Raw genomic sequence first — 21,670 nt, 5'->3', positions numbered from 1 at the left:
TACCTCATTCTAAAAAATTCAAACATAAGATCAAAGGCACCAATGGTATAATCAAGACTTACGGTTTTTCGAAGCATATCTCCAACAATCAAACCAGTAAATGCATCCCATTCCTTAAAAAAAAGAGTAGTGTTTAAATATACAACTATACAGTCTACATGTTTACTTTTTTAAAAACATTTTTTAAAAAGTACTGAACTATGGTTTTGGCAGAATTAGAAACATTCCTTTCTCCGGTGTGCTTTGGTGGTATTATTCTTTGTTGCAGAATGATTTCTGGTGTCTTTATATAACAATAAGTATAAATATGAAAAAAAGTTATTAATATCGAATACAAACTATGCCTGAAACTGAAGAGGGGTTGCCAGAAAAGAAAAAACACAATGAAATATTACATGACAGCAGCAAGGTTGATAATCAGCCATCGAATCATAGGCCGGAATTTTACCGGCACACCCGCCTCGATTCCGGGGGCAGGCGAGGCTCAGAGAACGGCATTCTCTGTTGGCCTCGGGCAGGATCGTACGAACCTCGGGCGGACGTGCTGATAAAATTCCGCCCATAGAGTCTTACAGCACAGAAGGAGGCCCTTTGGCCCATCGTGTCTGTGCCAGCCATCAAGCATTTTAATCCCATTTTCCTTCATAATATTCTAATCCCATTTTCCAGCACTTGGTCCATAGCCTTGTATGCTTTGGCATTTCAAGTGCTCATCTAAATGGCAAAGAAAGAACTAAGCATATTAGCTGCTGTTTGCCGGACTATAATAGAAAACATACAAATTATTGAGAATAAATTACCAGCATAGGCCTCTGGAATTAAGGATAAATTGTAAACAGAGCTAACAAAATGGTTGGAGGGTAGATACCACAGGATAGCTTTAAAAAGCGGTTTCGGGAAGGAAAAAGTGTGGTGATGGGTGTCCCGTAGCAAATCTTATTTAATTTATACATAAAAGTTTTTGGTGGAAGAAATTTCTAAGATTTTGTTACACATCTTCAGTATCCAAAACAGACTATCACTTCAGGTGACTGCTGATTGCCTACAATAAACAGAGGGATCATTTAAGTATGCTTTGGGTGACTCATTCTGGAAACATTCAACAGAGATTCATTGAGATGCTCGATCACACACTGTAGGCATGATGCGGGACTTGAAAAATAAAGCTCAAAAAATGAAGCAGAGAAGGTGAAGGAGCCACCTGATTAATTTGTTCAAAATTTTGAAGGAGTTGAAACGGGTCAGTGGGGTGAAAGGATATTTCCCAGAAGGACATAAATTGAATAGTACTGGAGGGAGAAATTTGAACTCTTCTATCATATAACAGGTTCTTAAAATATGGAATGCATCATCATAAGTGGTTACTGAAGCCTGGCCAAAATAACTATTAAGAAGAAATTAGATATATTAAAGGGTCTGGTGGAAGATCAGTGAAATAGATAAAGTAGAAGCACAATGGGTCAACTATCATTGTTCTGTGCTAAAATCTCTATGATATCAGAAAACATGATGGTCACTGCCAGAATTGCTTAACCAATAAGAATGACACCTAATCAAATATCTGTAGTAAACAAGATCCATTTTTATTGCTTACATTTTCTTGAAAGAGGTCTGGGTGCATTCCACGTACAAAATGCAAAGCAAACATAAGTTGATCAGCCTGTAAAAAAAGGAACCAACTATAAAAGATTTGGCAATTAAACTGAAGAACATTTTTACTCCTCACCACAACAATTTGCATTTATGTAGCACCTTTAACTTAATAAAATATTTCACAGCATTATAAAGTCACATAAGATAATATTAAGACAGTTGGAGAATGAAGTAGGTCTTAAGGAGTGTCTTAAAGGAAGTAAAAGAGGTAGAGAGTCGGAGAGGTTTAGCGGGGGAATTCCAGAGATTAAGGCCCTAGGCAGCTGAAGGCATGGTTACCGATGATGGAGCGATTAAAATTCGGGATGCACAAGAGGCCAGAATTGGAGGACTGTGGGTATCTCAGAGAGTGTGGGGCAGGAAGGGATTATAGAGATAGGGAGGGACTAATCCATGAAGGGATTTGAAACAAAGATGAGAATTTTTAAATTAATATTTTGCTTGACCAGGAGCCAATATAAGTCAGCAGATACAGGAGTGACAGATGATTGGGATTCGGCACAAGCAAGGAAATGAGCAGCAGAGTTTTGGATGACAATGTTTGCAGAGAGTAAAATTTGGAAGACTAACCATTGTTAAGCCTAGAGTTAACAATGGAACGAGGGTTTTAGCAGCAGTTAGCTGAGGCAGTGCTTAGTCAGGTGATGTTACAGAGATGGAAATAGGCAAACTTAGTGATGGTGCAAATATGTAGTCAGAAGTTCACTGAGGTCAATATTCCACAAAGGTTGCAAAAGATCCAGTTAAATCCCAAACTGTTGCCAGGGAGAGGGATGCAGACAATGGCTAGGGAACAGAAAACAATGGCTTCAATCTTCCTAGTATGTATTTGAAGGCTCATCCAGTACTCAATATCAGATAAGTATTGTGTTAGGGCTGGATTTATGTCCTTGAGGCAGGAGTCAGTCATTTTCCTGACTCCACAATCCCACCTGGCAAGTGACAGCCCACAAGGTGTCAGGTAAGTGGGCATGGGTTGGAGTTAGGGTCACTGCCTCCTGAGGCAAGCCTAAGAAAGCAACAAATGCAGATGGATGTTGAGAGCAGCAGGTTAGAAGACCCGCCTCCATTAATTGGTACATTGGCCTAGTTCTAGTCATGGTTATTAGGCCCTTTACTCCTGATCTGCCTCATCCCCCCACCCACCCCATGCCTCTTCCAAGCCCGCTCATGTCTCCCATGACCCCTCATGCCCAATGATGTCCCTCCTCTCCCTCCCATGCCCACTCACTTGAAAAGCTCTTAAAATATGTTTAAAAATCAGGCATTTGACATTATCTTTGAAAAAAAAATGACACCTCCTACATTTTCATGAAATTTTCAAACAAACGCAGCCAGTGAAAATCCCACTGAAGAAACCATTAATCCACTGAATATCTGTTAAACTTGTCCAAATAAACATGAGGCTTTTGAAAAACAACTTCAAGGAAAGATAAAGTTATTACAATCTCATAAAACTGCCAAACTAAAGCCAGCAGTCCTCTTTGCAGCTGTGTAAATCAGTCCCTACTGAACTGCATCCATTAGTCATTCTTAGAACTCCATCAAGCATTCATAACGAGGCTATCTGGCAAAACTGATGTCCCACCATCTATTCAGCTTGCTTTTGATACAGTTGGCAAAATCCAATGTGTTCATTTTGAAAGGATTAAAAGTGGTTAAGCAGTTTAAAGGTTTCTTTAACAGGACTTGCATAAGAGCTGTTCAGCGGATTAAAGGTTTCTTCAATAGGACTTGCATTGGTAATGTCTGAATGATCGCTAATGAGAATGTAAAAGGAATGTTGAATGCCCAATTTCTTTTATTTCATGAGCATTTCAAAGACTTCTCTGTTTTATTATACAGCTCTTTAGTCTTGTATCTATGGATACTAGAAGAGTGTTTCAAAGGTACAACAGGTATCAGGACATTAAATCAATGTGAAAATCAAACCACAGAGTTCCCTCCATACATTAATATCTCCATACTGTAGAATGCAGAAGATGGCTTTATCCACTGGAGAAAATATTTTAATGCATCTGAACCCCTACACAGTGCTAGTAAATTTAATGGTCTCTTATCTTTTAAAGACTGAATCCTATGACCAATCACTGCATTGAAACCAAAATTAAAACTGTACAAAAGGCCTTAAACGTTACTTTAAAAAACATACAATCATAAACCATTTATTTTTTAAACTTACCTGTCAAAAGATTTCCCGCTTCAGACAAGGGATTCCCCATGGTACATGATTCCAAGGAACCATGAACTGTATCTATTGCAGCCTGACTCCATCACAATTCTGGGGCTCTGAAATGCCCACACCTGTGATAGAGTGCTGTAAGCGGGCTTGCTCTCCGCACCTTTATTTTATGCTGGCAAAAATTGAAGGAAACTGGAATTGCCATAGGAATCCGGGAATTAGGTTCTCTCAATCATTTTTAAAGCCCTCCACCTCCTTTGTAGAATGGATTGAGGCATGCAAATCCAGCCCATAATGTAGCAAAAACAGAGGAGTCAAGAGAGGTTGTGATGTGGCAGAGTTGAGTGTTCGCAGCGTACAAAATGACACTGCGCTTTTAGATGATGCCACGATGTCAATGAGAAATAGTTGCAGGCCAAGACCAAATCTTTGAGAGACAATGAAAGTAATGATGTAGGAGCAGCAAGAAAGGCCATTGCACATGACTAGACAGATAAGACTTAAACCAGATGAGTGCAGTCCCACCCAGCTGGTAAAGAGTAGAGACAGTAAGAGTTTTAACAACACCAGGTTAAAGTCCAACAGGTTTATTTGGTAGCAAATGCCATTAGCTTTCGGAGCGCTGCTCCTTCGTCAGATGGAGTGGAAATCTGCTCTCAAACAGGGCATACAGAGACACAAAATCAAGTTACACAGTACAAGTTACACAGTAACTTAATTTTGTGTCTCTGTATGCCCTGTTTGAGAGCAGATATCCACTCCATCTGACGAAGGAGCAGCGCTCCGAAAGCTAATGGCATTTGCTACCAAATGAACCTGTTGGACTTTAACCTGTTGTTGTTAAAACTCTTACTGTGTTTACCCCAGTCCAACACCGGCATCTCCACATCAAAGAGTTGAGGGGCATTGGAGCAAAATGGTGCAGTTAGCCATGTTAAAAGCTGCAGACAAGTCGAGAGGTTCAAGGAGGGATAGTTCATCTTTATCAGAGTCATATAGAATGTCATTTGTGACTTTGATAAGAGCCATTTTGATACTGAAATGGAGGTGGACCCCTGATTGGTTAAATCCAATCTAGGAGTTCCAGGAAGGATAGGCACGGATTTAAGAGGCAACAACGTTTTCAAGGTCTTTGGAGCAGAAAGGGAGATTGGAGAAGATTTGGCAATTTGCAAGTACAGTGGGATCAAGGGGTTTTTTTTGGAGAGAGGGTAATTATGGTACATTTAAAAAAGAGAGAAGGATAGTGCCTGAAGAGTGAGAAATATTAATAATAGCAACTAACATGCAGACCAGGAGGGGAAGTTGGTCATGCAGCAGTTTAATGGGATTAAGGTCGAGGAAACAGGGGGCTAGGTCGTATGGATAAGAGGAGCTTGAAAGGGAATTTAGGGAAAATAGAGAAATTTGAGAAAGAAGCTGGTTCAAGGGTATGGGATGAAGAAGTATGAGAGGAGGTTTATTCTGATGGGCTGGTGAAAGGGAGGGAAGCAGCAGAGGCAGATAATCATGATCTCAATCTTGGTGAAAAACAAGTCAATTTCCTTTCAAGTATACTTTATAGTTTATTACTATGCAGAAAGGGATATTGTTTTTACAAATTGAAGTGGGGTAAAGGATTAGTGAGATTTTTAAAATCAGTACACATTAAGGCACTGACAGAATGAGCAGCATTCAGTTAAATGACTTTAAAATAAGCTAACAAGAGGCAATTTACACATATGAGATGCAGTAATTGATTCAAATAAGTGATTATGACTGTGAAACATAAATGCTGATCATTTAAATGTATTATAATTGATTTTAAAGAATACTGTACACTTCGGTTATAAAAGCATTTTACTACAAAAAATCGTGTTAAAGACCATTAGGGCAAAGTCATATTTCAAGAGAATATTTGAACCTCGGAAATATGCAAGATTTATCAACTAAAAATTTTGAATGGAAGAACAGTTAGAACACTTAATCGTAATTGAGGAATAGGGCTAATTCACTGTTTAGACGAGATGGACTGGTGCCCAAATTTGGTGTCTGGTTAGATAATGAATTTTAAGGGAACCCGTGAGAATGTCATTTGAACTATGGGCTAAGCATCTTAGGTTTCTAGGCAACCAGGGTGTGGAGGTCAGTCAAAACAGGAGTTAGCTTCTGGATTTCACAGACTAATAAAATACTATTATCTTAAGGAGTAGAATGCGATTGGCCAAAGTATTTGACAGGTATTATTGTTGATTTGTGTATCTTGAAGATGATTTAAAGTTATTACACGCCAGGAATGATTGATAAGAAAAATCTACAATTGATCTGTTTTTTTGAATGTATTATTGGAATCATCGGAGAGGTTCTGTCGCTCTATGTCAGAGCCATTTAACCCTTTGATGATCTTCTGGCAGCCACTGGTTTAATAAAGTTACATCTTTATACAGAAAATGCTGACTTTGTGAGTCCTGGATTGTCTAAGTTTTCTTCACAGTACAGGTCACCTCGGTACCCCACAACACAAATCAACATATTGAGAAATTTGTGTTCAACAGGTTTAAAGATGCTCGCAAGCCATTTGGAAAATTCCCACCAGACTGACTATTGGCCTTAATTTATCTTTCACTTATCTTAATTGGCTAACTGCACCGCATGCAGGTAAGGAGCCCTTCCAGCCCCGATCCCACCTCAGGGACGGGATGGAGATTGCATATCCACCAGCCTCCATTTTCACCCCATATGGGAGTGAAAAGTCTGTCCATGTCTTCACATTCAAGAGTACAACATAATTTTCAATAAAAAGCCAATTTAGTCTACAAAGGGTTATTCAAGGTCATTATGCTCAAACTCATTTTTTTAAATAATCAACCGTAGTATTGTCATGAAAATATGACAGAATTGGAAAATGTACTTGTGTAAATGTGCTTGTATCAGGCCCACTTAACCTTAGCTTCATTAGTACATATGCCAAAAGATACATAATGTTATTTTTCATCAACCACCTAAACCGTCATATTTGTATAGTTAACAATTGGTAGTACTACTTCGGAATCCAAATAGCCTAAAATGAATACTAAACAGAAGATTTCCACTTTTGCCTATTTAATCTGGAAAGACAATTAACAGCTTTAGCCTGTCAGGATGACCCACTGCACACAATCACTCTTGTGAATGCCAGCATTTAATTGCTGCTCAACACGCCTCACTCAGCTGGTTGCACACAATCTCTGTGATCAATTAAATCTTATTGGTGCTGAAGTGCTGCCCACAGTTATTCTCAGGGAATGTTAAATCTGAAGCTTGAAGATCAATGATGATTATTGTTACCTGATAATATTCTAAGGTAAAAAAATCATTCAACCCAAATGAATAGAGCAGAACCATTATGCTGTAATAAACCAACAAATCTGACTACTCTACAGAAGAGACGACACAAAACGAGGCCATTTAGTCCAACCAGTCCATGCATGCTCTGTACCACTCAAGTCTCTTCCCATCCTTTTCCATTAGCATAACTCTTCAGTTTATTACCTCTATACTATTCACCTCAGCTGCTGTCTAGTGAGTTCCATTTCTCTACATTCTAGGTGAAGAAGTTTCTTCTAAATTCCCCATTTGAGTTCTTGGTAACTATATTTTAATGAACACCTCTAGTTTTGTTCTTTGTTGCAACTGGAACTCCCTGTCAAACTCTACCAAAACATTTCATAACATCAAAGGCCACTCCTCAACCTTCCTTCCTCCAGAAAAAAGAGATTAAGTCCATTCATCATTCCCTTGCAGTTCTGGGACAATTCCTATTTTTTTTGCACCTTTTCTAATGCCTCTATATACCCTTGATAATATGACAACCAGAACTGTACAGCAATTCTTCACTTAAAGTTGTGGATGTGTTCCTGAAATTTGAACTTTAAGTGAAACGACTTTAAGTAAATCATAGTTCCCACAGGAATCAATATTAAAGCCAGACTTAGGTTCCATCAGACATTTCTCATCGAGAAAAATAGATGTACAAGTTGAAATACTGTACCATACAGGTGCAGCACTGTGCATTGCTTTCAATATTCACTAAGTATGGAAGAAATACAATACAGTATCCAACAAAAAGTACACTCAACATGCAGGTGCCTATACAGTACTTTAGGATTTACCAGGTTCCATCTAATTAGAGAAGTTTGTCGGTGTGGTTATCAGCAGATGTCTCAGAACTACCGGTACTGACTACCTTCTGCCACTAGATGCAGCAAAGAGCTTCTGTGGGCGTTCAGCAATGGCAAAAGCCAGCAGCGAAGGCAGCAGTGGAGCAAGCAGCAAGCAGAAGGAGAACAACAGACCAAGAGCCTAAGAAGTTGTGTATGGGCAGGGACGAGAGGAGAGGCATGGCAGGCAGGGACAAAAGGTGGGGCAGGGGGCAGGGTGGAGTGGGGTAGGAGCAAGAGGTGGGATAGGGCAGGGAGAGATGGGACAGGGTGGGTTCAAGAGGTTGGGTGGGGTCAAGAGGAAGGGTGGGTCAGGGTTGAGAAGAGTAGGCTCAAGAGGTGTTGCTAGGAGGGGCAAGATGCAGGGTGGGGGTCAGGAGCTGCGGTGAGGCCAAGGTGAGGCAGGTGTGAGAGAAGGCCTGTGAACAAGTGTGGGAGGTGAAGCCTGTAAGCATGGGCAGCAGTGAGGGAAGGGGCACTGAGGGCAAAAGTGGAAGTGCTGGGGGAAAGGCTTTGTGAGCTGACAGTCCACAGAAAATTAAAAGTAAAGTTTATTTATTAGTCACAAGTAAGGCTTACATTAAAACTGCAGTGAAGTTACTGTGAAATTCCCCTAGTCACCACACTCCGGCGCCTGTTCAGGTCAATGTACCTAACCAGCACATCTTTCAGGTTGTGGGAGGAAACCGGAGCACCCGGAGGAAACCCATGCAGACACGGGGAGAACGTGCAAACTCCACACAGACAGTGACCCAAGCCGGGAATTGAATACAGGTCTCTGGCGCTGTGAGGCAGCAGTGCAAGCCACTGTGCCGCCCCATGCCGAAGAAGTTGTCTGAGGCAAACAATGTTAGATGGATATCCTAACACTATTTTACTGATCATGCAAAAGCACAACATTAAGCAAGGCAACTTTAAGGGTATCTTACTGTATGTAGTATTCAAAGTGTGGTCTGACCAATATTGAATCCAGGTTTAACATACTTTTCTCATTTTCAATTCTGTTCCTCTAAAAATAAACCCGAGTGCTTGGTTTGCTTTTTTAATGCCCTTAACAGAACAATTGATTTCAAGAATTAATTACCAATGGGTTAGTTATCTTATGCAATATTGATACAGTATATTAATGTTTCATTAGTGTATTGACTCTTTTACTACAAAATCAGGTTTTTCCAATGCATATGGATGACTCCTCTCACCATTTCTGTACCACAATGCTGTTTTCTTGACAAATTACTTGTCATCTCAATTAGAAGATTGATTCAGTATTAACTTCACAAGGTCACAGTCAAGGTCACAATCCTGCACTTTATACTTTGCTCTATGCAAATCACTTCCAGTCATTATCAATTCTAAAGACCAAGGGCCAGATTTTCCCAATTCCGTGAACCAAATAGCAGGCGATACAGTAGTCCTGATAGGTTCAATTTTCAATTGACTCAATTTTTGCCAATAAGGGCATGATTCACCCAAAAAGGAAACCCAAACTCAGCAGGACCATTTGATCTTGGTGCTGAGTTCAAACAGACCGCATTTGGACTGGTCCAAGGTTCTTAATCCGCAGAGTGGGAGTCATAAATTGATAAAGTAGACATTTATGCTTTGAAATGTGGATAAGGTCTGTGCAATTGTGATGATCTGGATCTGAAGTTCTATGATTGCCCTGCTCTTTAATTTATTTAAAGAAAAACAGGCTGTAACTTTCACTGAGTTAAACAACATCCTCTGTTGGAAATAACATTTGGTCATCAGCTTCAATAGAGTTCTTTGTTGACATTTCTCCAAGAGCTATTATTATGTCACAAAGAATGTTTTGTTGAGTTTCAAAAGCTACAATTATCTCAGTAGGGGTTTCTGCGTTCATGTTTAATTGGCAGTTTAAAATGTGTATTAAAGAATTAGCTACCTCTGATATGGGATCCAATAAAGTGTGTTTGATTGTATAAGAGATTAACCATTTGAGGAGAATTAAGAGCTTTGACTGCATTTTATAAATGGGAGCTTTTTTCACTATCAAGTCTGAAAGGGTGTGAGCTGTATTAGATTGTTGGAAGCTTATTTGCTTCATCTCCATATGGCTCCCGAGGTTTGGGACACCGAGTGAGTAGTTATGGAGGTGGCATGAGGGGAATGAGTTAGCATAGAGTTGGCAGGGGCACATAAACTGACACAGGGGCATGAATTGATATGGAGAGCATGAGGGAGCATGAGTTTGCATGAAGGACCTAAAGGGGTTTAGGGTGGGGGACATAAGTTGGCATTGAACTGACAGATGTGTATGAGGAGCCAAGGGAGTGAGTGCAGGGTGAGATCAAGATAGTGTAACAGCTTCTGAACCAGCTAGGACAAAGTCTTAGAGAACCAAGGTGGGCCTTCTAACCAGGCTGTCTCAGCACTCACCTGCCCACATGAATGCCTATGCTCTGCTTCCTGGTTCGGTTGGCTCAACTCCATCCTGTGCCATCTCCCAACCACCCCATCTCCCCTAACCCCCAAGCAAAAATCACACAATTTAGGGTATTTTACCAAGGTTGATCCAGTGGGTCAGGAAATTTCTTAAGCATTTAAAGAGATTCCCATAATATGAAAGAGAATGCCTTTGTTTGAGAATAATTAATGAATCACTATCAAAATCATATTGTCAGAAATTTAACTTTCAACACTATAATTTTAATGATTTTCTTAGCAGGTCATGAATTCCACAGAAAATTCTATATACTGTGATTATTTTTAACCATATTACAAAAATTTGCACTTTTCCTACTGCCTTGCGCTTACCACACCAGGATGACAAATGCACACCCAAATCAGCCATTTTACAATCTTTTAATCAACCTTCCAGAACACCTTAACTAATACTTGACTTAAAATCAATGCTTCTCCGGACTCAAATTTTAAAAGAAAATTGAAAAGATAATAAGGAAATCACTTGCCAAGTCTGTGAAGCACCTCTTCCATGGTTTGAATGAAGTATATGAGTACTTTCAAATGTGTCAGTGTTTTAAAAAAAAGTGTTAAAGCTATTCAGTGCCATAAACGAGGGGGAAATTTTCAATTCTCCTTGCCAGGCAAGTTAATTTCCTGCATCATTTCATTTCCATGGTGATTTCAATATGGCTATTTATTCAGACAGTCAAGCCACTGGCCTGGATCAGACATTCATGCAAATCAGGTCTCTGATGTACATAGGATTCTAGTTTAACCACTGACTGACAAGTTGTGGCTCCCCTGCTCAGTGAAATCAGATCAGCAGAAAGCATGTAAAATGGCCTACTCATGCTCCAAGTTTATATGCTTCTATGTTAAGCTTGCTTTTGTCAGGCTAAGAGGAGCAGGAAGCTTTGGGGCTCTTTCCAGCATTTCACATTCCACTAGACAGTTGCTTCTTTCTGGCCATTTCTGCTGACAATTGGCTCTCCCCTTCCCCTGCCTCGCCAGCTGCCTCTTTCTACCTGTTGCTAGTATGCAGCTGGCCAGAAGGATGTTACTGAGGTCCAGTTGCTAAAGTCTGCTGGCCGTCCCACTGCCGCCACATCAAGGCAGGTCACCCACTCACCATGGCTTCCCCTTTCTAACCTAATTTTCCTCTCCGAGGTCTTTTGAATGTTATGTTCTTAACAAATTCCATGCCTAGCCCTCCAAGCTTCCTTTATTAAATCCAACAACTTACCTTCCACTCTCTTCAACCTACCAAGGCAGTCATATTTAAAAGACACAAATGATTTTCTCTTGGGCTATAAGCTCAGGGCACTAAACCTCTTTGCCCCGGCCTCTTTGTAATGCTCCATTCTCCTCCACTATTTCTCATCTGTGGATCATCTTTGGGTTTCTATCATTTTACTGCTGCTTGCGCTAACAGAACTAATATACATCCACTGATGAATTCTCCAGCAACTCCCATAAAGTCCATTTTGAGAAACCCCAAGGTTTCATCTTCAACTCTCTGCTTTTTTCATGTATGTGTTGCCCTTAGGAACATTATCCATAAATAGTAATTCAGCTTCCATTAGTACTCTGACAGAATCACCACTCTCAATTCTAAAATCATCTCTGCATTGTCAAACTGCCTACCTGATATCATCATGCATGAGCTAGAACTTCCTCCAGTTGAACATCATGAAAACCAACACCATATTATTTAGCTCGCTCCAGAAATCTCAGTATCTTTACTCCATGCTTGGACTCACAGGCTGAATAGACCATGTGCAACTTCAGCATTCTGCTCAACTTCTCAAAAGAGTTTAAAATACCAGATCCTCTGTATCACCGAGATATAACTTCCAGGTTCCCGTGCCTTATCAATTCCACCATCCCTGGAGGGTCAGCTAAGTTAAAACCTAGAGCAGTGTTTCTGAAGCATTATTAAGTGTGATCCTCAGGCTTCCAAATATCAAATTTAATGAGAGCATCAACAATTTAATTTAAAAAGGCAAAATATTTTGATTGCCTGTGAGAGCAATGAGGGACTTCATGAGTCATGAAGGATGCCAACGTTGTTCTGTTGCAAGAAAACAAAGCAGAAGGAAGATACTCCAACCTGCAGGTAATTTCTTCCCTTAGCATTACTGACAAGATTATTTTTAAAAGGCAGCGATGACTGTATTTATCCAGAGAGTCAATGTGGCTTTCATATCAGTCAATGATCAAAATGAATATTTTACGAAGGCAGCTGCAAGGAAAGCATCAGTGCAGGGATTTTACTAAAGCTTTTGTCTGGTCAGCACAAAGGGCCTTTTTCAATTGCTGGAGAAAATCAGTCATCCTCAGTTTGACATTCTTCCATTCTGATATGAAGACCACAATCTAGTACAATGATAGTCAGACTGACAGCTTTGAAATCTGCAGTGGTGTTGAGCAGGGATGTATTTTGGCATCAATATCCTTTAGCATTCACTTCTCTCTGCTACTTAGTTGTGCTTTCTCATCTGGTGCTGAAGACATATTATTTCAATCTGTAATATTGTATGCCTAAGAGCAATATGTAAAATGGAGAATTTGTTACCTATTATTGAAACTTAATTTTCGGTGACAATGAAGTGCTCATCAGAGTGAAATGGAACTAAATCAATTTTTCAGTAACTTTTCGCGAGTTCCCGATGAATTTGGACTACCTATCAATCTAAAGCAGCCACTCATCGTATGCTAATTGCAACACAGTTTCAACATTTTAACTTCAAGCCAGAAGTTCGACATAGGTTTTGGAACCTAGTATCGATTATATTGGCTATCTTATGCTGAGCTAAATTCGTGCATCAAAAGGCAGCAAGCGTATTCAACCAATTGATTAAGTATGTGGTGACAAGAAATTAACAATTGGACTTCAAGATAGAGTCTATAAAACATGTGTCTGAGCACACTGTTGCGTGTTATTGAAATCTCAGCCACCAACATTAGGTATGAGAAGGATAAATGCTTTGTTAAGAAGGCAGACATGTTGCTGAAGCTTTCCATCTTGCACTTATCAAGACAAATGCAAGAGTACCAAATTTCAAACAGTAGAAACGGTAATACTACAGGAGAAAAGGGTGCTAATTGTTTAGCAAGTTGATTCTGATGAGTTGAAGCATTTCCATGAAGAAAGCCACAGGGAACTACAGGCTCCACAAGCTCCTGGGTATTTCAAAAATGTGCAAGGCTTGCACACATTCCTTTTGTTTGCAGAGAATACGTCACTGAGTGCGCAGCTCCTCGCAAGTGTATATGGGCCATGTTACAAGCTCGATTGGTTAAGCTTAAATTGGTTGTTAGTGTGGCTTTTTGCGCACTCAGGATTCTTCAGCAAGTGCTTCCCCATTGTGGAATCACATCTAATAGATGATGCTTTGTTTTGGGCTTTATAAGTGCATGCTGCTGAATTTTGATCTGTACTCTGCCTATTCCAAACAATAAAAGGAATCTTTTTTCATTCTTTCACTAGATTTGAGCATTGCTGGCTTGGCCTGCATTAATTGCCCATCCCTAATTGTACTTCAGAAGGCAATGGTGAGCTGCCTTCTTGAACACTACAGTCTATGTGGTATAGGTACATCCACAGTGCTGTTAGAGAGGGTGTTCCAGGACTTTGACCCAACGACAATGAAAGAATGGGAATACAGTTCCAAGTCAGGATGATGTGTGGCTTAGAGGGAAACTTTCTGGTGGTAGTGTTCCCATGAATCTGCTGTTCTTGTCCTTCTTGGTGGTAGACGTTGCCTGTTTAGAAGTTGCTGTTGAAGGAGCCTTGGCGAGTTGCTGCAGTGCATTTTGTAGATGGAACTGTTTGATTCGTTCAGCCAATTGCTGGGACCTATGTACCTAGCAACCTCCCAGCATTGATATTTAACCATAATGTTGCTGTATGATAAGCAGAATATCTTTTTGGACTGATGGTAGTAGTAGCATCCTGTTAGTGGAAAATACCACTAACGTAGCCACTGCATAGTAGCAGCATCCTTATCAGTGGAGCAAATACTAGTAAAAAAACAGGAGCCTGTCTATATGAAACACATTAGCACAATCCAGCAATTTAAATGCTGGTACTGATCCAGGGATCAACAAATTGAATTTTATCAGCCTTTATACAACATGTTAAAGTTTCAGGTATGTTCTTCATAGAATGACCATCTGTTTTCTGAAATCAATCAGAGCCCAACCATGCTTCATAGGCATTTGACGGTTAATCTTTCCCACAAATTTCATCCAAGAACTCTAATAGAAGATTCAAACCTTCACCACCACCCAAATGATAGGCATCCAGCTCACAAAGTACTTCTGACTTTATCTTTTGCACCAACAATGTTAAGTTAATGCCTTTACCTTTTGAACATAAGAACATCAGAAATGGAGGTAGAAGAAGACCACATAGCCTGCCAAGCCTACACCAGCATACAATATTATCTTGGGCTTCAACTCCACTTTCCTGCCAGCTCCCCATATCTCTGGATTCCCTGAGAAACTAAAGATCTCACCCTTAAATTTATTCAATGATGGTGCAGCCACAACCTTCTGGGGTACAGAATTCCACAGATGTACAACCCTTTGAGTAAGGACATTACTCAGGTCTACTTTATTCTTCCACTAGTCATATGGTTCAGATTCCAAGAATATCAGAGGGTTATCCCACCACAACAAGTTACAGCTGTTTACTGCCATTTTTCCACAATACTGTCAAGAATTGTAGTTTATGATTGAAAAATTATTTTACTTAGCTTCCAACCTTCACCTTTGGTCAACCATTCTCTGCTGCCATGTTATATTCCAACTGGTGAAGGACAGAGCAGTAGCCAATCTTTAAACCTTTATAAACATTTATTTACAGAGCATTCATTACAAGCAAACACTTCCTAACTCAACTGCCATAGTTTCAGCTTATGTCTATCTATAGGGGTAAAAGTAAATCCCAGGTAAGAGTCCATCACTTGCATACATTTAAATGTAATTAATATATAATTAGTAATCTGCAATAGAACTGGTGAGCAACCTTGCCCTCTGGTGAGCTGGCACCTGTGGTATCCTTGCCTCCTATCCTGGTTTTAGGCCTCTCCTGCCTAATATTTCACCACATGCAATTCCAACCTCTAGAGTATCCTCTAAATTACATGGAGTGTGAGTATTTGAGCTGGTGCCTGCATGTGTGAAGTCAAGTGATGGTGCTTTGTCTTCATCTTCACTGTCAACTTGATATTTCTGCACTATCTGGTCATATTGCACTTATTGGATATCTGAAAAGTAAGAGGTGCGAGCTTACATCAACTGCAGCTTGTAAATCAAAAGAAAATTAAGGTTAAGGTGAGAGATTGATTGCGAGAAGGAGGATTAGGCGGGAGGATACCATTATCTTCTAAAGTATCAGCCTGGCACTGGCAATGGCTCAGCAGTGGGCATCCCAATGATGGCCATCACCATCTCTTCCCATGATTCAGGATATGCTGGCGAACTGTCATCAGTGAATAGCTGATGGTGTGTGCAAGCTAAGGATCAAAGTATGAAGCCTACAGCAGAATAAATTGTGCGAGGGTGGTTTGCAGCATATGAATGTCAGTGTGAGTCCTTATTAATAACGATTTTAGGTAGGTGAGTGATGAGGCTGTGTTTGTTGTGCAGTTGTTCAGATATGATTTGAAGAATGTATTCACTAATTTTGATCACGCATGTCAGTTGACTGAACTTCTTGCAGTACTTCACCAGGCTTGACTCCTGACATTAACTTTCACGGTTATCTGCTCCAACAATTTCTAAGTATTGTCTGGAGGGCCTCCTAGCCCCTTGTGGATATAGGACATCTCTCCATCTTTGCTCCTTCTGCATTAATACCTCCAGTGCAGTGTCTGAATACCTTGGAACTCACACCGCTCATGTTGTGCCATCTTTCTGTCTTTGTCAGATCAGATGCAGCCCCCACAGGATTGCGAGCAGCTGTTCCAACCACAATGTGCCTCACCATTGAGAGGTGCAGGTAAGCTTTTAGCACTGCAGGCTATTTTTAACTGGTGGCAACCACTCGCAATGTCAGGCACCTGTTCAGCATCCAGCTAATCAACAGCACCATTACCACTGGTTGTCAGCTGAAATTATTTGAAACAGCGCTGCCTGTATTAAGTTAAACCAGTGCCTTGTTTTGAAGCCTATTGAATTTAACCCTCTATTATTCTGTTGCTTTCAGGGTTATAACTCAGCATTACAAGTCGCCGTATCAAAAATTATTCTCATACAAGGTAATATAAAATAGCAGATTATTGAAATATATGCAAAAGAGAAAGCAAAGAAAATAAATTAGAATTCGTAGAATGTTCAGTGCGGTCAAGGTTAGAATCTGTGCAATATAGGTTAGAACATAAAGTAGTCCTTTAGGGGTAATTATATGCTTGAGTTAGAATATTTAATGCGATTCACTGAAAAATAAATCATTGCTACCTGCAATATAATTTCAGCTAGCAATATTGCTTAAAAAGTCACATCAAAGTACAATAAAGCATTGGAATATAAGAGAAGCAGGCCATTTAGTCTTTTAAACCTGTTTTGCCATTCAATAACATCATGATTGATCTATGATCTAATCCATAAATCTACCTTTGCCTCATATCTCTCAATATCTTTGGTTCACAAAAATCTATCAATCTCAGGTTTAAAATTAGCAATTGAACGAACATGATTACCATTAACAGAGGACATTCCAAACTTTTGTCATCCTTTGTGGGCAAAACTGTTTTTTTAACTTGACTCCTCAAAGGCCTGGGTCTTGCGTATGGACTATATCGCTTCTTCCTAGAATCTGCAACCAGTGGAAACAGTTTCTCCCCCATCTACTCTACCTATAAGGGCGGCACGGTAGCACAGTGGTTAGCACTGCTGCTTCACAGCTCCAGGGTCCCGGGTTCGATTCCCGGCTCGGGTCACTGTCTGTGTGGAGTTTGCACATTCTCCTCGTGTCTGCGTGGGTTTCCTCCGGGTGCTCTGGTTTCCTCCCACAGTCCAAAGATGTGCGGGTTAGGTTGATTGGCCAGGTTAAAAATTGTCCCTTAGAGTCCTGGGATGCGTAGGTTAGAGGGATTAGCGGGTAAAATATGTGGGGGTAGGGCCTGGGTGGGATTGTGGTCGGTGCAGACTCGATGGGCCGAATGGCCTCCTTCTGCACTGTAGGGTTTCTATTCTATTCTATTCGACTATTCCCCTTTATAGCTTGAAAATTTCAATGAAATCACCCCTTAATTTTCTAAATTCTAGGAGCTTTAGTTTTGTGTAATCTCTCCTTGTAATTCGATCCTTGGAGTCCAGGTATCATTCTTGTAAATCTGTACTCCATTCTCTCCTGGGCCAATATATATTTCCAATGGTTTTGTGCCCAGGAATGCTGATAGTACTGCAGGTTTGTTCTAACCAGGGTTTTGTATAGTTGTAGCATAACTTCTATTCAACATGTTCTAGTCGTCTAGACAAAAAGACCACGTTCCATTAGCCTTTTTGACTATTTTCTGTGTCTCTCCATGACATGTAAATGATCTATGTACTTGGACCTTCAAATGCTTCCAGGTTTTCACCAGTTAGAACATACTCTGTTTTATCCTATTTAGGTCCAAAGTGAATCATCTCACACTTCAAATACATCTGCCATAGTTTTGTCCATTCTATTAAGACCGTTGTAATTCAGTACTTTTATCTACATTGTTTATCTTTGTTTCATCGGCAAACATGGATTTGTGGCTTTCTATCCCATCATCCAAGTCATCATTAAATACAGCGAAAGTTGAGACTCCAGCACAGATCCTGACACGACACTATTAGAATCATAGAATCCCTAGTGTAGAAGGAGGCCATTTGGCCTATCGAGTCTGCACCAACCACAATCCCATCCAGACCACACTCCCTCAACCCCATCTATTTACCCTAGCGAGACCCCCTAACACAAAGGGGCAATTTAGCCTGGCCAATGCACCTAACCCGCACATGTTTGGAGTGTGGGAGGAAACAGGAGCACCTGAGTCCTAGCGATTAGTGTACCTGTCCATCATGCCTATTCTTGGTTTCCTGTTGCTCAGACAATTTCCTAACCAGGTCAATAATTTTCCTCTAAATTCCATGAGCTTTAACTGTCACTAAGAGTCACGTATGAGGGATTTCAAATGCCTTCTGCAAGTCCATAAAAATAACATTCATGGACATTCTCCTGTCCAATACTTTAATCGCTTCTCCGAAGAATTCAATCAGGTACATTGGGGCATGATCAATCTTTTATAAATCCAGGTTGGCTCTCTCAGATCAACTGAAAATTTGCACGGTATCCACTCAGTCACTGAATTTTAGCTCTATTATTTTCCCAATATAAGATTAATTGGTCTACAATGCCCTGGATTCCCACTCTCACCTTTTTAAATAGCTGAGTGACATATGCAATCTAAAGGAATACTTCACAAATTGGTAGAACTTTGGAAGTTTATGGTAAGACCATTTGCAATATTCTAACGTAGTTCCTTTAAAACTCCGACTTGGAAGCCAACTGCTGTTGGGAACTTTTCACTCTTTAGTGCCATCATTTTCTTCAATACTATTGCTTTGTTTCTGTAAATTTTGGAGAGTCTAGTCCTGATTCAATGTTAAGTTCTTTGGGATGTCCGGCATGCTATCCTCTTCTGCTACATAAATACTGACACAAAGTAATTATGGGCCCTATTTTACCATTTTTATTCTAAGTGCTGGGCGGACTTGAAACTGGGAGTGTTTCAGATCCGACTTTTAGATCCGTTCTCAGGCCCCCACATACGCACTCTGCCCGAAAAATAGCAGCAATTCTGAATCACGCTGCACAAGCCTATAGGCGGGGCTAAACGTGTCAAAGTCCTGTAGCTACGATCAGCACCTCCAACTGCGCATGCGCAGACAAAAAAGTTCGAGAAACGATCCCCTGCCACATCGCTCCCGGGCCAAATAATGCCTCCCTCCTGGCTCTCACGGACATTGCCCCACCCCCACAACATTACTGACCCCTTATCCCCCATCCCCCACCACTCAGACCGATCAAAGGCCCCTCCCCCCTTTCCCTCCCACTGATCTCACACAGAGTGGCAGCGGACCCCCCTTCCCCTGCCACCAAATTTAAATGCATGCAAATGCATTTAAATTAACGTTGTGCCAGTTTCCGGCACAGTCTCGACGGCGGCCATTTTTGAGCTTTGGTAAAGGGGGAAAATCAGCACAGAGGCAGGCGCGGATCGCGCTACTCGCCTCACGCCCAACTTTACCAGGTTTTCGCTCCCGAAAAGGGGCGCAACTTGATGGTAAAAGCGGGACCTATGTCTCCAATATGTTTCCATTTTCCCTAACTTAAGGACCCATACTACACCTACCAACCTTTTTTTTCCGAACATAGATGTTAAGCCTTTTTGTGTTGATTTTGCAAGCAATAATCCCTTTTTTACAGTTCTTACTACTTTGTCACCTTTTGTTGTTCATTGTATCTCTCCCAAATGCCAGAATCTGTATTCCTTAAGCATTTTTATATGTATTTTCTTTCAGTTTTATCTTGTCCCTTTTTTTTGGCTCTTGTCCATTAGAAGTATAAACTGACTCTGGATCGCTTTAAATTTCTTTTTGAGCTCCAGCAGATTGTACTATGATTTTACTCAGGGTAAAATTATAATTCCTTGGTGAAAAGCAGAGTAAAATGACGTGACATTTTAAATATCTTTGGTCCTGTTAAATACATTATTTTCGACTGGAGAGGAAAATGAACGATTTCCAAAACAACGGTTTTATAGACATTTTCGAATTTGATTCTAGGGGAAGGGAGAAATGTAAGTTTAATTTAGATAAGTGCGAGATGATGCATTTTGGTAGATCGAACCAGGGCAGGACTTACTCAGTTAATGGTTGGCCATTGGGGAGAGTTATAGAACAAAGAGATCTAGGGGTACAGGTCATAGCTCCTTGAAAATTGAATCATAGGTGGACAGGGTGGTGAAGAAGACATTCGGCATACTTGGTTTCATTGGTCATAACGTTGGATACAGGAATTGGAACGTCTTGCTGAAGTTGTACAAGACATTTGTAAGGCCATACTTGGAATACTGTGTACAGTTCTGGTCAACCTAAGATAGAAAGGATATTATTAAACTAGAAAGAGTGCAGAAAAGATTTACTAGGATGCTACCGGGACTTGATGGTTTGACTTATAAGGAGAGGTTGGATAGACTGGGATTTTTTTCCCTGGAGCGTTGAAGACTGAGGGGTGATCTTATAGAGGTCTATAAAATAATGAGGAGCATGAATCAGCTAGATAGTCAACATCTTTTTCCAAAGATAGGGGAGTCTAAAAGTAGAGGGCATAGGTTTAAGGTGAGAGGGAAGAGATACAAAAGGGTCCAAAGGGGCAATTTTTTCACACAGAGGGTGAGCGTCTGAAACGAGCTGCCAGAGGTAGTAGTAGAGGCGGGTACAATTTTGTCTTTTAAAAAATATCTAGACAGTTACATGGGTAAGATTGGTATCGAGAGATATAAGCCAAATGCAGGCAATTGGGACTAGCTTAATGGTAAAAACTGGGCAACATGGACAAGTTGGGTCAAAAGGCCTGTTTTCATGCTGTAAACCTCTATGACTGTATGACTCTATTGAATCACAGCATGCCAACAGTGTGAAATATGAGAATATATCTTGAAAGCTAATTCCACCAATTGTGTAAATTAAATGATGCCCAGCAGCCAAGCCAGCCAGTTTCTTTCCATTATTGTAGAATGTGCATCAAACGGCATCTGCAGGTTACGTTCTACCAAAACATAAGGATAAATTTTATATTGCTTTGTTGCCTTAAGGCTTATTTGGGGCACAATTCACATCTATGCTTCTGAGGCATGATTTTATTTTGGCATTTTGTTCTTTTATGCCTGAAGGCATTTCTAGCCTGTTTCATTTTACCACAAGATGTTATTTTGAATTCCACAAACACAAATTGAATTATGTTGCCATTTCAATGCAAACACATTTGCCCTGTGGAAATGTAAAAGAACGCTGCTAGAAATATAAAAACTACAAAGCAGAAAAAAAGCACGATTGTACTTCAACAAGTTCTCAGCATGTGGAAACTTCACTACAGTGAGCAAGGTCTGAAATTTCTGGTGGTTGATGTGATCCAATGCTAAACTTCAACACAGCACCATAAACTAGTTACTTCTTAGGGACATGACAA

General features: G+C 40.4%; 1 protein-coding gene across 3 annotated transcripts in view; it reads right to left on the bottom strand.

Moving 5' to 3' along the window:
• The window catches only part of dync2h1 (dynein cytoplasmic 2 heavy chain 1), a 524,787-nt gene that overhangs the window by 207,307 nt on the left and 295,810 nt on the right, over positions 1–21,670 (bottom strand). For all 3 annotated transcript variants that reach the window (XM_078222026.1, XM_078222027.1, XM_078222028.1), the window contains 2 exons: positions 1,595–1,660; positions 63–113 (listed from right to left, as the gene is read on the bottom strand). In XM_078222026.1, the coding sequence (XP_078078152.1) occupies positions 63–113; positions 1,595–1,660 (117 nt within the window). The remainder of the gene's footprint in view (positions 1–62; positions 114–1,594; positions 1,661–21,670) is intronic.

Source organism: Mustelus asterias, chromosome 10 (assembly GCF_964213995.1).
Source record: "Mustelus asterias chromosome 10, sMusAst1.hap1.1, whole genome shotgun sequence".
Lineage (NCBI taxonomy): Eukaryota > Metazoa > Chordata > Chondrichthyes > Carcharhiniformes > Triakidae > Mustelus > Mustelus asterias.
Note: the sequence above shows the minus strand (reverse complement) of the source record. Positions and strands in the feature narration are given on the sequence as shown.